The sequence below is a fragment of the Anomaloglossus baeobatrachus genome, chromosome 5 (genome assembly GCF_048569485.1).
Source record: "Anomaloglossus baeobatrachus isolate aAnoBae1 chromosome 5, aAnoBae1.hap1, whole genome shotgun sequence".
In the NCBI taxonomy this organism is placed as follows: domain Eukaryota; kingdom Metazoa; phylum Chordata; class Amphibia; order Anura; family Aromobatidae; genus Anomaloglossus; species Anomaloglossus baeobatrachus.
Window position 1 is genome coordinate 514,112,704 of NC_134357.1, and position 16,124 is coordinate 514,128,827.

At 46.8% G+C, this 16,124-nt stretch overlaps 1 protein-coding gene across 1 annotated transcript in view; it reads left to right on the top strand.

The window, feature by feature from the left end:
- Positions 1–16,124, top strand: part of LOC142312863 (uncharacterized) — a 402,852-nt gene that overhangs the window by 285,356 nt on the left and 101,372 nt on the right. Inside the window, exons 10-11 of the mRNA XM_075351849.1 lie at positions 13,358–13,455; positions 13,636–13,726. Coding sequence (XP_075207964.1) covers positions 13,358–13,455; positions 13,636–13,726 — 189 coding nt within the window. The remainder of the gene's footprint in view (positions 1–13,357; positions 13,456–13,635; positions 13,727–16,124) is intronic.

A 16,124-nucleotide genomic window follows, 5' to 3' on the forward strand; every position in this document is an offset into this window, starting at 1 on the left:
CTTTACACACAGTGACATCGCTAGCGATGTCGCTGGTGAAAGCACCCGCCCCCGTCAGTTGTGCGTCACGTTCAAATCGCTGCCCGTGGTGCACAACATCGCTAGGACCCATCACCCATACTTACCTGCCTAGCGATGTCGCTATGGCCGGCGAACCGCCTCCTTTCTAAGGGGTTGGTTCATTCGGCGTCACTAAGCGGCTGCCAAATACAGTAGAAGCGGAGGGGCGGAGATGAGCGGGCCAACCTTCTTCCTTTCTCATTGCAGGCGGCCGCAGGTACGGTGTTTTCCTCATTCCTGCAGTGTCATACACAGCGATGTGTGCTGCCGCAGGAACGACGAACAAACTGCATCCTGCAACGGTAATCTGGAAAGGAACGACATGTCAACGATTAAGTAAGTAATTTTGATCGTTAACGGTTGTTCCGGCATTTCACATGCAATGACGTCGCTAACAAGGCCGGATGTGCGTCACGAATTCCGTGACCCCCCAACAACATTTCGTTAGCGATGTTGTTGCGTGTATAGCCCGCTTAACACCCACCTGGATACGTTTGTAAACCATTTCATTGTAGATTTTGCTTGGATCATTGTCTTGTTGGAAGACCAATCTCTGTCCCAGTCTCAGGTCTTTTGCAGACTCCAACAGGTTTTCTTCAAGAATGGTCCTGTATTTGGCTCCATCCATCTTCTCATTAATTTTAACTATCTTCCCTGCCCCTGCTGAAGAAAAGCAGGCCCAAACCATGATGATCCCACTACCATGTTTGACAGTGGGGATGGTGTGTTCAGGGTGATGAGCTGTGTTGCTTTTATGCCAAACATATCGTTTGGCATTGTGCCCAAAAAGTTTGATTTTGATTTCACCTGACTACAGCACCTTCTTCCACATTTTGGAAGTTTGGTGTGTCTCCCAGGTGGCTTGTGGCAAACTTTAAATGACACTTTTTATGGATATCTTTGAGAAATGGCTTTCTTCTTGCCACTCTTCCATAAAGGCCAGATTTGTGCAGTGTACGACTGATTGTTGTCCTATGGACAGACTCTCCCACCTCAGCTGTAGATCTCTGAAGTTCATCCAGAGTGATCATGGGCCACTTGGCTGCATCTGTGATCAGTCTTCTTGTTTGAGATGAAATTTTTGAGGGACGGCCGGGTCTTGGTAGATTTGCAGTGGTATGATACTCCTTCCATTTCAATATGATCGCTAGCGCAGTGCTTCTTGGGATGGTTTAAAATTGTGGAAATCCTTTTTGTAACCAAATCCGGCTTAAACTTCTCCACAACAGTATCACGGACCTACCTGTTGTGTTCCTTGGTCTTCATGATGCGATCTGTGCTTTAAACAGAACACTGAGACTATCACAGAGCAAGTGCATTTATACAGAGACTTGATTACACACAAGTGGCTTATATTTATCATCATCAGTCATTTAGGACAACAGTGGATCATTCAGAGATCCTCAATGAACTTCTGGAGTGATGTTTGCTGCACTGAAAGTAAAGGGAACGAATAATATTGCACGCCCCAATTTTCAGTTATTTATATTTTAAAATAAGCAATAAATATCGTTCAACTTCACAATTGTGTCCCACTTGTTGATTCTTACCATAACATTAAAATTTTTTATCTTTTATGTTTGAAGCCTGAAATGTGGGAAAAGGTTGAAAAAATTCAAGGAGGCCGAATACTTTTGCAAGCCACTGTATATAGAAAATTATAATACTGGGGCAATATAGATATGACAGATGATGATAAATACAGAATATAAAGTGCCACTATATGGTAATGTGGCGCCCTGGACTAGCCAGGTAGTCACAGGTACTACAACACGACACCCCCACCCCGAGAGAGGCACATTAGCCAGACACAAAATCCTTGTTGCCTCCCTCCAGGGACTGATGACCACACCAGGTGGGGTGGAGCCAGGCGGTTGGCCCCACCTACTGAGGAGTTCACAGTCCTGTAGGCGGGAAAAGGAAGGGAGTGCAGTTAGGGAAGTGAGAAGGAGTGAAGTAGTAGTGGAGGAGCAATCTGACCGTGTCCGGGTACGTGGCCCGGGCACCAAGAGCAAGGTTGGCAGACGGTGGTGGCCATCTGCAGGAGAGGCAGATCAACACGGAGCCACAGGACCGGGGACGGGCGGTGGCCCGCCGGTACCGAACCGGGGAGCGAAGTGAAGCCAGCACACACAGGCAGGGCCTGCGGACCCCGACCAGGCTTGGAGCCGCCATTAGAGGTCAAGTCCGTCAGTGACCGGAACCCCAGGGGTTCCCTAACAGCCAAGACCCGATTGAAGGCAACCGTCCAACCAGCAAAAGGAAATACAGCTACCGCCACAGCTAGAGTTCCAAGGGCCAGAGCCTGCGGGCAAAAGGGCTCCTCCGGCACATATCAACGCTGGGGAGCGGGTTACCAGTGGGAATCCATCGGGACCGAACATACACACAGGTGCAGGGAAAGGCAGCCACCACCAACCGTCCGGGAGAAACTACAGCAGCCGGCTGCGGGACCCGTCCATCCAGCCGTTTGGTTTACCAGAGACTTTGTGTACATTTGTGGCTGAGTGAGTACTACCGTGCCATCCGGTGCTGCGCAGTCCAGGTGACCCTGCACCTTGCCAACCCTGCCTCCCGTCACCTCACCGGGCCCCGGGACAACCAACCCCTACACACGGAGGGGGAAACAACATCCCAGCTGCTCCCTGCCATCGCTCCCGGGATCCCAGTCACCAGCAGCGGTGGTGCCCCAACCTCGCCACAAACCGTGGGTGGCGTCACGGACCAAATCCCCAAACCAAACTACCCCCTTTCACTCACGGGCGAGGAGCGCCGCTCGAGTCCTCGGATCTCGGATTAAAAATAGTCTTGGTGGAAGGGGATGAGGATAAAGCCAACCTGCTGAATGAATTTTTTTTTTTCTACGGTTTTTATACAAGAAAATGCCATGGCAGATGACATGACCAGTGATGCCATAAATTCACCCTTGAATATTACCTGCTTAACCCAGCAGGAAGTACGCCGCCGCCTCGAAATCACTAAGGTTGACAAATCTCCGGGCCCGGATGGCATACACCCCAGAGTACTACAGGAATTGAGTTCTGTGATAGATAGACCATTATTTTTAATCTTCTCAGATTCCTTAATAACAGGGTCAGTACCGCAGGACTGGCGCATAGCAAATGTGGTGCCAATATTCAAAAAGGGGACAAAAACTGAGCCGGGAAATTATAGGCCGGTAAGTTTAACCTCTACGGTTGGTAAAATCCTTGAGGGGTTCTTGAGAGATGCTATACTGGAGTATCTCAAGAAAAATAACCTTATGACAAGAGTATCAACTTGGGTTTATGAGGGATCGATCCTGTCAAACTAATTTGATCAGCTTCTATGAAGAGGCAAGTTCAAGCCTGGACCAGGGAAATGCAGTGGATGTTGTGTATATGGACTTTTCAAAAGCTTTTGATACTGTGCCACACAAAAGGTTGGCACATAAAATGAGAATAATGGGGATAGGGGAAAATATGTGTAACTGGGTTAAAAACTGGCTCAGTGATAGGAAACAAAGGGTGGTTATTAATGGTACGTACTCGGACTGGGTCTCAGTTCATAGTGGGGTACCACAGGGGTCAGTATTGGGCCCGCTTCTTTTCAACATATTTATTAATGACCTTGTTGGGGGCATGCGGAGTAGAATTTCAATATTTGCAGATGATACTAAACTCTGCAGGGTAATCAATACAGAGGAGGATAATTTTATATTACAGGGAGATATGTAAATTGGAGGATTGGGCTGAGAAGTGGCAATTGAAGTTTAATGTAGATAAATGAAAGGTCATGCACTTGGGCAGAGGAAATAAAATGTATGATTTATGTACTTAATTGTAGAACACTGGGTAAAACAGGCACAGAAAAAGACTTGGGTGTTTGGGTGGATGGTAAACTTCACTTTAGTGGACAGTGTCAGGCAACTGCTGCCAGGGCTAATAAAATAATGGGATGTATTAAAAGAGGTATAAGTGTTCATGAAAAAAATATACTTCTACCCCTGTACAAGTCACTAGTGTGACCGCACTTAGAATACTGTGTACAATTCTGGTCACCGATATATAAGAAGGTCGATATATAAGAATTATGTGACATATTCCTTTTTTGTGCCTATAAGGCCGTGTTCACATGTTGCATAAATCTGGTGTGTTTTGTTTCTGCAGGGGTCTGCACCAAACTACACAATAACAATATTCTCTGATTATTCCTTTTTTGCTGCATTTTTTATACTTCACCATTTTGTGTGTTTTTGGTGCAATTATAAAGCCATGTTTTTAAGTGTTTTTTATAGTACAGATAAGCTTTGATTCTGAATATAAAAACTACAGTTTTCTCCATGCGTTTTTTTTAAGTTCAACATAGAAGCATCTACAGAAAAAAGAAGCCTGAAAACCGCAGAGTTCATGAAATCCCATCCTCAACCCGCAGGAAAAAAATGCAGTGTTTATGCTACATATGAACATTGGCTAAATGTCCAAGCAAAGTGGATGAGACGTCATGAAATCTCCGCCCGCTGAGTGTCTAAAGACGCCGGTGAACTGTGCCCATATGGTGGGGGTTTTTTTCTCCAAAGACTTTTTTGTGGAGCATGAAAAGAAATGCAAGCAAGAAAAGTGATCTTACGTTTTTAAATGCAGAATCAAAGCTTTTCTGTAGTGTTAAAATGCATTAAAAATCCAAATTCACATCTGCTCCAAACATGTATGAAATATTGCGGAAAATGCATTAAAAATATAGCACACCCGCAATAATCAGAGAAGATTGTTTTTGCGCTGTGGGGTGCAGTTGTCGCGGGCGGAGGAGGGGACGCCGCGCTCTCCCTACTGCTCGGGTCCGGCTGCCGCTGCGGCCTGCTGCTGCTCGGTGGCCCGAGTGATTGGCCGGATCCCGGGGACTCGAGCGGCGCTCCTCGCCCATGAGTGAAAGGGGATTGGTTTTTGGGATAGTTTATTGTCCGTGACGCCACCCACGGTTGTGGTGATTGTATGGACACCACCGCTGCTCTGTATGGGGATCCCGGGAGCGGTGACAGGGAGCAGCAAAGTTGTTAGTTCTCCCCTCCGTGGGTAGGGGGTGGTTGTCCCGGGGCCCAGTGATGTGATGAGGGATGGCGGGGCCAGTGCAGGGCTTGGTGGGGTGCAGGGACGCGGGGGCAGCGCTGTGCCTTGCGGCACTGTGGTACTCACTCAGCCTGAGACAGAGACACAGTTCTCGGTAAAACACACGGCTGGAAAGACGGTTCCCACGGACGGCTGCACTTGCTGTTCCCCAGTAGTTGACGGTGACGGTCCCTTTTCCTGCACCTAAGATGATGATGGTTGCGATGGGTTCCCACCGGTAACCCGCTCCCCGGCTTGGATATGGGCCGGAGGAGCCCTACTTTGCCCGCAGGCGCTGGCCCTGAGAAACTGGTGCCCTGGCGGTGGCGGTGTCTCTCTGCTTCGGTTGGACTGTTGCCTTCAATCGGGACTTGGTTGTTGGGAGACAGTCGTCCCCTTCACTGACGGATTTGGCAAATTATGGCGACTCCTAGCCTTGCCGAGATCCGAAAGGCCCCTGCCCTGGTGCTGACTGCTCTTCGTATACCGCTCCAAACCGCCGGGCCACCACCCGTCCGCGGTCCTTCCAGCAACCTCCAAGCAGTCACCCCTGCGGACTATCACAGCCGTCTGCTGACCTTGCTGTCACAGTCCAGGGCACACACCCGGACCAACTTCAGGCTTTACAACTGTCACTTTCCACTGTCTCTACTCTCACTCTTTACTCCTTCTACTTCCTCCCTCTAAACTGCACTCCAGCTCTGCCTGAGCTCCACTCCTGTGTTTTCCTGCCTCCAGGACTGTGTACTCCTTGGTGGGCGGAGCCAACCGCCTGGCCCACCCCTGGTGTGGACATCAGCCCCTGGAGGAAGGCAACAAGGATTTTTAGTTAGCCTAGTTGTTCCTAACTGGGGTGTAGGGTGTGGTGGTGATGTGACCTGTGACCCCCTGGCTTGCCCAGGGCGTCACACAGACACCAGCACAAAAAAGCAGCATTTACACTACGTGTGAACACTGCCACAGCGATACAATTTTTATGGGTTTAATAGAGAAAAAAAATCATTTGTGCCATCTTTTTATGCCATTTGCTGATCCCCATAAATAATCTGATCGCTGTGTCGTGCAGGTCGTTATGAACAGGGCATCAGATACGTCATGTTATTTACGGACTTGTGAATGTTACTTTATATAAAAAAAAATCAATTATTTTTAGGAATGTTATTAGAATATAAAAAAATATCTCTAGAATACAGAACAAAGAAATGCTGTTCAATGAATCTCTATGTCCAGTGTAATCTGCTGTGTAAGAAACTGTAATGCAGGCTCATCTGTATAAAACTCTTCTTCTGAGATCATCAGAGCTTATGGCTCAACAGCTAGGGCTACAGGAACATGTTTTAAAGTTGCTGGTTAACTTTTTTCTCATTTCTTTATAGTAGTTTTATAGGAACAAAAGCATCTGACTTCTTCCTTCACCTACATAGAGATACAGTATATATCTATGTACATCTCTATGTAGCTGAATAATTTATGTCTGGTATATTTGCCTGCAATACAGGTCAAGATAACCAAATCCTCCTATTCCTTTCAGTATATATTGGGGCAGATGAAAATTTAATTTATGCACTGCTCTTCTTGAGTTAATTTATTCACTGCAGTGAGTGGAGAAGGAGAAGCTGGGACAAAAGCTGTGAACACTCAGCTGTCGCGCTGAGTCCAGGCAATAACCCCTTCAGTTTTGGGAATATTTAAGTGTTTGTGTTGCCATCGTCTAGAAAGTAACTTTTTTTTTCTGTTACTTTTCGTCTGATAGATACATATTACACAACATTGAAAGACAGGAAATACGTTTAGGTCAAATATTACAGGCCCCTTACTTGTCCATCACACACAGTACAGTGGTACCTCTCTTAACGAGTAACCCACTTAATGAGAATTTCGCTTAACAAGCAAAGCTTTCTGTAAATTTGTAACCCGCTTTACGAGAAAGCTTTGCTGTACGAGCGAAATCCTCACTGCACGAACTTCCGGTTCCGTCCATCCACCGCGCTCTAACCCGCACTTGCAGTCCACACAAACACACACATGTACGCACAAACACACACGCACGCACACACATACAGTATTATGCTCACCTTACCTTCCGTTCCACTGCCGGGCTCATGGTTCTTGTAGTTCCCGGGTACATCGCGGCGAACTAAAAGTACCATGAGCCCGGCGGTGGAACGGAAGGTAAGGTGAGCATATATTATGTGTACCTTCCGTTTCATCGCCGACCTTCTGGGTCCTGTAGTGCTCTGCTCTGCTCCAGGCATCCTCGCATACCTCCACAAGAGGGCTGTTTCAGAAGAGAAGAAGATAATGGAGCAGGATGGAAGGAGTACCACCAAGAATAGTTTGATACAAGATTTTCCAGAGGATGAAGTCTGCAGAGGAAGGATATGTGTTAATTAATTATAAAAGACAAGTTTATTGTGTATACAGATAAGGAACCTTTATCATTGATTTTAGGACTAATATTTCAATCAGTGTTATATGGGATTGTTGGAGCACCGGCGATTTCAAGGGGTGAATATCGCAAACAATAGGGAGCAGTGATTGAATAGATCTTCACAGTCACCTTGAATGGATTTTTTTTAAAAATATATAAAAACAGAGACATCAATGTTTACTATATTCCAGCCTCTCTGCACATACCTAGAAGCAGGTTGGATTTCCTTTGGCTGGAAGGAATTTGTCTACATGTATTCCAATGGAAGAGATTTCCAGCTAAAATTAGAATAGATCATGCATTTTTTAGTACTATTAATTCATAGGCTTCTATAGTGCTGGGCAGTTATAGAGTAATATTTGGCAGGTTTATATAGTGTTGAAAGACTTTTACAAGTACCTTTTATCTTTATATATTCATGTGGATCACATAGACGTTTGGGTGGTTGTAAGAGAACATGTAGATAAACACCATCTGTAATTAGGTTGCATATAGTGATAAAGGGGTTAAATGCAGAGACATGTTACAGGCATCTACTCGATTAGCTGCAGGCTTATTAGGGTACCTTCACACTTAGCGATGCAGCAGCGATCCGACCAGCGATCTGACCTGGTCAGGATCGCTGCTGCATCGCTACATGGTCGCTGGTGAGCTGTCAAACAGGCAGATCTCACCAGCGACCAGTGAACAGCCCCCAGCCAGCAGCGACGTGCAAGCGATGCTGCGCTTGCACGGAGCCGCCGTCTGGAAGCTGCGGAGACTGGTAACTAAGGTAAACATCGGGTATGGTTACCCGATGTTTACATTAGTTACCAGCGCACACCGCTTAGCTGTGTGTGCAGGGAGCAGGGAGCCGCGCACACTGAGCGCTGGCTCCTTGCTCTCCTAGCTACAGTACACATCGGGTTAATTAACCCGATGTGTAATGCAGCTACATGTGCAGAGAGCAGGGAGCCGCGCACACTGCTTAGCGCTGGCTCCTTGCTCTCCTAGCTACAGTACACATCGGGTTAATTAACCCGATGTGTAATGCAGCTACATGTGCAGAGAGCAGGGAGCCGCGCACACTGCTTAGCGCTGGCTCCTTGCTCTCCTAGCTGCTGTACACATCGGGTTAATTAACCCGATGTGTACAGCAGCTACATGTGCAGAGAGCCGGAGCCGGCAGCACAGGCAGTGTGAGAGCTGCAGAGGCTGGTAACTAAGGTAAATATCGGGTAACCACCTGGGTTACCCGATGTTTATCTTGGTTACAAGCTTACCTCAGCTGTCAGACGCCGGCTCCTGCTCCCTGCTCGCTTCATTTGTCGCTCTCTTGCTGTCACACACAGCGATCTGTGTGTCACAGTGGGAGAGCGCCTTTGAAGAAAACGAACCAGGGCTGTGTGTAACGAGCAGCGATCTCGCAGCAGGGGCCAGATCGCTGCTCATTGTCACACACAGCGAGATCGCTAATGAGGTCACTGCTGCGTCACAAAAAGCGTGACTCAGCAGCGATCTCGGCAGTGAGCTCGCTGTGTGTGAAGCACCCCTTAGGGTCATATACCTGATAAAGGCTCCTGCAGACATAATTTATAAATAAAAAATAAATTATATATAAATTATGCTCTATGTAATCTATACCTCTTTTTTCATATATCCCTAATACATATAATGGACCTTTTGAGACTCTTTTCTCCTTTCCTCTAGCTATTCTGCCAAACAGCAGCATTTTCCTATATAACACATTGCAATACCCATCACTTTCAATGATTACGGTAATGTACCTCATACTCAGTGGATTACAGCTGTCTCCACTGCACGTGCGTTTAGTCTGTGGCCACTTCCTGCTTTACATGTTAAAAGCCATCCCAGCACTGAATAGTGCTACTGACGGCCATATCCTGGGGAGGTGGCGTGCAGGAAAGACACAGCTACACCAGCGCTGCTGACGGCCATATCCTGGGGAGGTGGCGTGCAGGAAAGACGCAGCTACACCAGCGCTGCTGACGGCCATATCCTGGGAAGGTGGCGTGCAGGAAAGACACAGCTACACCAGCGCTGCTGACGGCCATATCCTGGGAAGGTGGCGTGCAGGTAAGACACAACTACACCGGCGCTGCTGACGGCCATATCCTGGGGAGGTGGCGTGCAGGAAAGACACAGCTACACCAGCGCTACTGACGGCCATATCCTGGGAAGGTGGCGTGCAGGTAAGACACAACTACACCGGCGCTGCTGACGGCCATATCCTGGGAAGGTGGCGTGCAGGTAAGACACAACTACACCGGCGCTGCTGACGGCCATATCCTGGGAAGGTGGCGTGCAGGTAAGACACAGCTACACCAGCGCTGCTGACGGCCATATCCTGGGGAGGTGGCGTGCAGGTAAGACACAACTACACCAGCGCTGCTGACGGCCATATCCTGGGGAGGTGGCGTGCAGGAAAGACACAGCTACACCAGCGCTACTGACGGCCATATCCTGGGAAGGTGGCGTGCAGGTAAGACACAACTACACCGGCGCTGCTGACGGCCATATCCTGGGAAGGTGGCGTGCAGGTAAGACACAACTACACCGGCGCTGCTGACGGCCATATCCTGGGAAGGTGGCGTGCAGGTAAGACACAACTACACCAGCGCTACTGACGGCCATATCCTGGGAAGGTGGCGTGCAGGTAAGACACAGCTACACCAGCGCTGCTGACGGCCATATCCTGGGAAGGTGGCGTGCAGGTAAGACACAGCTACACCAGCGCTACTGACGGCCATATCCTGGGAAGGTGGCGTGCAGGTAAGACACAGCTACACCAGCGCTACTGACGGCCATATCCTGGGAAGGTGGCGTGCAGGTAAGACACAGCTACACCAGCGCTACTGACGGCCATATCCTGGGAAGGTGGCGTGCAGGTAAGACACAACTACACCAGCGCTACTGACGGCCATATCCTGGGAAGGTGGCGTGCAGGTAAGACACAGCTACACCAGCGCTACTGACGGCCATATCCTGGGAAGGTGGCGTGCAGGTAAGACACAGCTACACCAGCGCTACTGACGGCCATATCCTGGGAAGGTGGCGTGCAGGTAAGACACAGCTACACCAGCGCTGCTGAACTCTCCACTAAATACCAAAGTCCTTTATTGCTTATGTAAAGTTCTACCTACAGAAGGAAAATATCCACCCCACCAATGTCTAAAACCTCCTCCTCCACATGAGAGAAGTCTGCAGGAGCCTTTATCAGGTATATGACCCTAAGCCTGCAGCTAATCGAGTAGATGCCTGTAACATGTCTCTGCATTTAACCCCTTTATCACTATATGCAACCTAATTACAGATGGTGTTTATATACATGTCCTCTTACAACCACCCAAACGTCTGTGATCCACATGAATATATAAATATAAAATGTACTTGTAAAAGTCTTTCAACACTATATAAACCTGCCAAATATTACTCTATAACTGCCCAGCACTATATAAGCCTATGAATTAATAATACTAAAAAATGCATGATCTATTCTAATTTTAGCTGGAAATCTCTTCCATTGGAATACATGTAGACAAATTCCTTCCAGCCAAAGGAAATCCAACCTGCTTCTAGGTATGTGCAGAGAGGCTGGAATATAGTAAACATTGATGTCTCTGTTTTTATATATTTTTTAAAAAAATCCATTCAAGGTGAATGTGAAGATCTATTCAATCACTGCTCCCTATTGTTTGCGATATTCACCCCTTGAAATCGCCGGTGCTCCAACAATCCCATATAACACTGATTGAAATATTAGTCCTAAAATCAATGATAAAGGTTCCTTATCTGTATACACAATAAACTTTGTCTTTTATAATTAACACATATCCTTCCTCTGCAGACTTCATCCTCTGGAAAATCTTGTATCATAAACTATTCTTGGTGGTACTCCTTCCATCCTGCTCCATCTTCTTCTCTTCTGAAACAGCCCTCTTGTGGAGGTATGCGAGGATGTATTACCCCTATATTCTGATTGTAACCGTGATATACTGTGAGCCATGCATACTTTATAATACGCTCAGACATGGTATCTATTGTATATAGTTGTATATTATGTAAATATTGATTTCTTTATTTCTCACTTCACAGCGACTATACATGATAAAGGCTGTTGGGCCGAAACGTCCACCATCTTTTGTCGCCATCAAATCACTTTTTTGCAAAGAAAAAAACTTTTTGTCTTCATTTTATCAACAAGAGAGTGCAGTGTCTATTATATAATACGTTCTGGGACTATTGACCCCACAATAGCACCTCTAATGAAACCATACTCAAGCTGAGTGCACACCAATACCCTATAACTCTGCTCCAGGCATCGGCATCCATAGCAACGAAGCAGGAACTTCCTGGTTCCTGTCACCGCTTGTCAAAGGCAGCGCGCTGGCCAATCGGAGGCAAGTGGCTCTGCCTTTGACTTCAGCGCTCTGGCAGGAAGTTCCGCCCTCGTCGTTATGGTTACCTGACACACGGCCCGCACCGGAGAACAGCAAGTCTCAGGAGACCGGCGATGGAACGGAAGAAAAGGTGAGCATATAATATGTGCGTGTGCATGCGTGCTTGTGTGTTTGTGTGTGTTTGTACATGTTTGTGCATGTGTGGAATGATAGAATAGGGGACCAGGATGGGACATTTAACACTTTGTGGAACGAATTGTCAGCATTGCAATGATTTCCTATGGGAAATCTTGCTCTGCTGAACGAGTACCTTGATTAACAAGCACACTCCCAGAACGGATTGTTCTCATTAAGCAAGGTTCCACTGTATAATGTTCCCATAGTATCTCCATTCCTCCACACACATTCTTATGGACACATTACCATTCTGTAGCATAGAACACTATAAATGATCCTGTAAATGATTGCTGAACAATAGCTGCTGAGAAAAAAAAGGCATACGGATGGCATATGCATGTGATACGGATGTTTGGCAAAGAAAAAAAATTGCGCACTCACATGACATATGTATGACACTCGTCCAACTTTTCTGGTTGAAAATCAGACTGATTTTTTTTTTTGTTTTTTTAGTACACTACTGTGAGCCTTACAGGAGGACTAACATGGCAGGTAGAAGACATTCAGTAGCACCGTCACTGCCTCCATTTACATCAATAACCTCCAGCAATCGGAGCTAGCTGTATAACACAGACAGCATCTCCCTGATAGGACATGATAAGATTACAGCCTGTAGAAGATGGAAAACATTCATATAGGCGGCTGGTGGTGATGTAGTCCATGACGGACTCTGGCCAAATTTGTTTATAGAGCTGTAGTAGAAAATGAAGATGTCATCCTCTTCATGAAGTAGTTATTTCTCATCTCACGTGTAATGAATATCTTCTGCATTATTGTGAATGCTGATTCCAGTGTCTGTAAAAGTGACATGAATTAGTGTTATGGAAGATCAGTCTGAGAAATGTATTCAGCTGCAGATTGTGAGGAAGTAACTGCTTGTGTTGTATATGGCCTAATATGTGTGTGTGTTTTATTTGCTTGTGTCCCCTGCCAGTCTCTGTTTGTTTTCTGATGAGTGCTGAGGAACCTACAATCCCTAAAGCTGAAGAGATCGAGGGGATGACGGTATCATTGCATATGTGAGGTTCCTATCAGATGTAAGGATGTTACCATGTATTTCTCCATGAAGGAGTAGGAATATTTAGAAGGATCTCATGATGGAGGTTACCCAGCCCCCCACATCATCAGGTAATAGGACTAAATACACACAGCCTACAATTATCTGTATGTAAAGAATGTAAAGTCCCTGTATGTGTTTCTTCCAGTTCTTTCCAGTGACAGGACTACACCAGAGAGATGTCCCCATCCTCTTCTTCCACAGGACTGTAAACAGGAAAATCCAGATGTTCCTCAGGATGATCAGGTAGATGGAGAGAAGGTGTCATGGAATCTCCCATATCATGTGTAATGTCTGTTAAGGTCTTGTAATCAGTCTTGTTTTATACTTGTACATATAATGAGAATGGTGGAGATGGCAGGTTTAGAGTTGATCATAGATGTGACTTCTCCATCTGTCTTGTGACTTTTCCACTATTTGTTTCAGAGTGAAGATCTGACCTATATTAGTACTGCAGGGACATATGTGAGGGGTGATGAGTGGTGTAAAAAGGAGATTCCTACAGATAACCGCACAGGTGAGTAGTAACCAATAAATTCAGAGAAGTCACAGATTCTTCTCAGTCACCGGCTGTGGCTACTTTATCAGCAGTGTGGTTCTGCCATATCACCATACTGTAGCTACACGCAGGTCCACCTAAAATTGCCCCCATTGGTTTGGGCAAATGTGGTAATTTCGTGTGGTGCACAGTAGAGTCTGATGGTGGTGATAGTTTTTGTTGTTGTTAATCTTTAATCATAAAACAACTCGCTTTGGTAATGAACAGTCTCTTTACTGGTGATAGATAACAAGATGGATAACTATTTCCAGGTAGTGATAGCAGGTCGGTGTATTCCACACTTACAGTTGACCCACACCAGACGGGCAGACCTCTGAGGGGAAATTTTTTATATTAGAGCAGGTCACTGTCTTTCTGGTGACTCTCACTCAGTTCTCCTTATTTTGGGCTGAGTTGTGCTTCACTTCTAAGGTAACTTTTCCTTCTAGTGATGAGTTAGAAATCTCACTCAAAATGGAGGACGGCACCTCCATCTTTTTCCTCTCAGCTGTCGTCTCCCAACCGACTCTAGCCGCAGTTAGCTCTTCCCACATGCATGTGACTCATACCACTGCAGTCATTGACTGACTGTGTGACGCCCTGACCTATCAGCTCGTCACAGGGTATTATGCAATCTGCCCTTCTGTGCAATATCCACCTCCTCCTTGGTTAAGGGTTCCTAACCATTGGTGTTGCCAAGAACAAGCTAATCAAAATCCTAGGAACACTCTGCACCACACCCACCAGACACACCAGGGGAAGGCCTGAGTGGAATAGGGTTGCCCACTAGGGGGTTGGTTAAGGGGAGGTCAGAAGTGTCAGGAGTCAGTTGGTTGGTGACCCTCAGAAGGAGAGGTCACAAGTGAGTTGAGCAGTGACTCTCAAGAGGAGAGGTCACGGGGTGGTGTAGTGTTGGAGAAGAAAGAGAGAGGAGGTCAGGAGCTGGGCTCCTTGAAACTACCAGGTGGCAGGCATTGGTCTGGGCCTGGTAGGAGCTGGACCCCGGTCACAGGGGGATCGTGACAAGGGGCACAGACTGTCAAGAAGGACAGTCGGCAGCCTTGTGCCATCACCGGGCAGGGGCTAGGGCACGACAGGGTACCACTATTCAATGTCCATCAACATGCTCTGCTATGTAAGCTTGATTCAAGCACCTGTGGCCACAACAATGCTGGTGCTCAGCACATAAAGCGCAAGTCTTTAATCCAAATCTCCAGGAAAGAAAGAGAAAAAAAAAGTGTGGCACTCACCAATTGGTAGTATTCACAGCTAGAGATGAGCGAACCTTAGATAAAGGTTCGCCAATCTCAGTTTCAGTACGAGCCTGAGCTTGGTTTTTCGAGCTCAGCAAACCAGAGCCCTTCCCCAAAAGTCAGAAATGTTTGTTTGCTGCCCCCAAATGCTAGCTGTGTTTCAAAAAATGCTTTTTTTAATAGCATTTTCTGGTTTTGGATAGGATTGCAATGCTGTTTGATGTGAGAAGGTGTAAAATCAGTGGAGGAGGCAGGAGATTTGGAGCAGGAGAAGCCCGGTGTGCGTGGCACCATTTTTTTTCTAAACTTTGGCTACAGGAATATCCACAAATAATCACAACACAGCAAATTTTGTTAAGGCAGAGACAGAAGGCCTTCTGTGATTGGCTTGCTAAGTCACATGTCAGTGTGCATATAAATAACGGCCATTTTGTGTGGGCTCTATTTTCTGATTGTTTATTAGGGAAGGTGCTGCTGGTAGACAGCGAGATTAGAGGTTTAATACTAGGCAGTTTAGCTAGATAGGCCAATCGATATTTTAGAATAGGGACGTGCACTGTAGGGAGAGGTGTTGTTGTGCCACAAATCGGCACATATCATAAGAGCGCTTTACACGCTACAATATATCTTACGATGTGTCGGCGGGGTCACGTCGTAAGTGATGCATATCCGGCATCGTAAGTTATATTGTAGCGTGTAACAGCTACTTGTGATTGCGATTGAATGGTAAAACGTTCATCACATGCACGTCATTCAATTCCTAAAAAGTGAACGTCAGGTTGTTCATCGTACCCAGGGTAGCATACATCGCAGTGTGTGACACCCCGGGAACGATGAGCAACAGCTTACCTGCGTCCCGCGGCTCCCGCCGCCTATGCGGAAGGAAGGAGGTGGGCTGGATGTTTACGTCCCGCTCATCTCCGCCCCTCCGCTTCTATTGGCCGGCTGCCGCGTGACGTCGAACGTCCCTCCCACTCCAGGAAGTGGATGTTCGCCGCCCACATCGAGGTCGTATGGACGGGTAAGTACGTGTGACGGTAAATATTCGTGTGTGCGACACGTTCAACAAATTGAACGTGCCGCACATACGATGGGGGCAGTTACGATCGCATACGATATCGTAT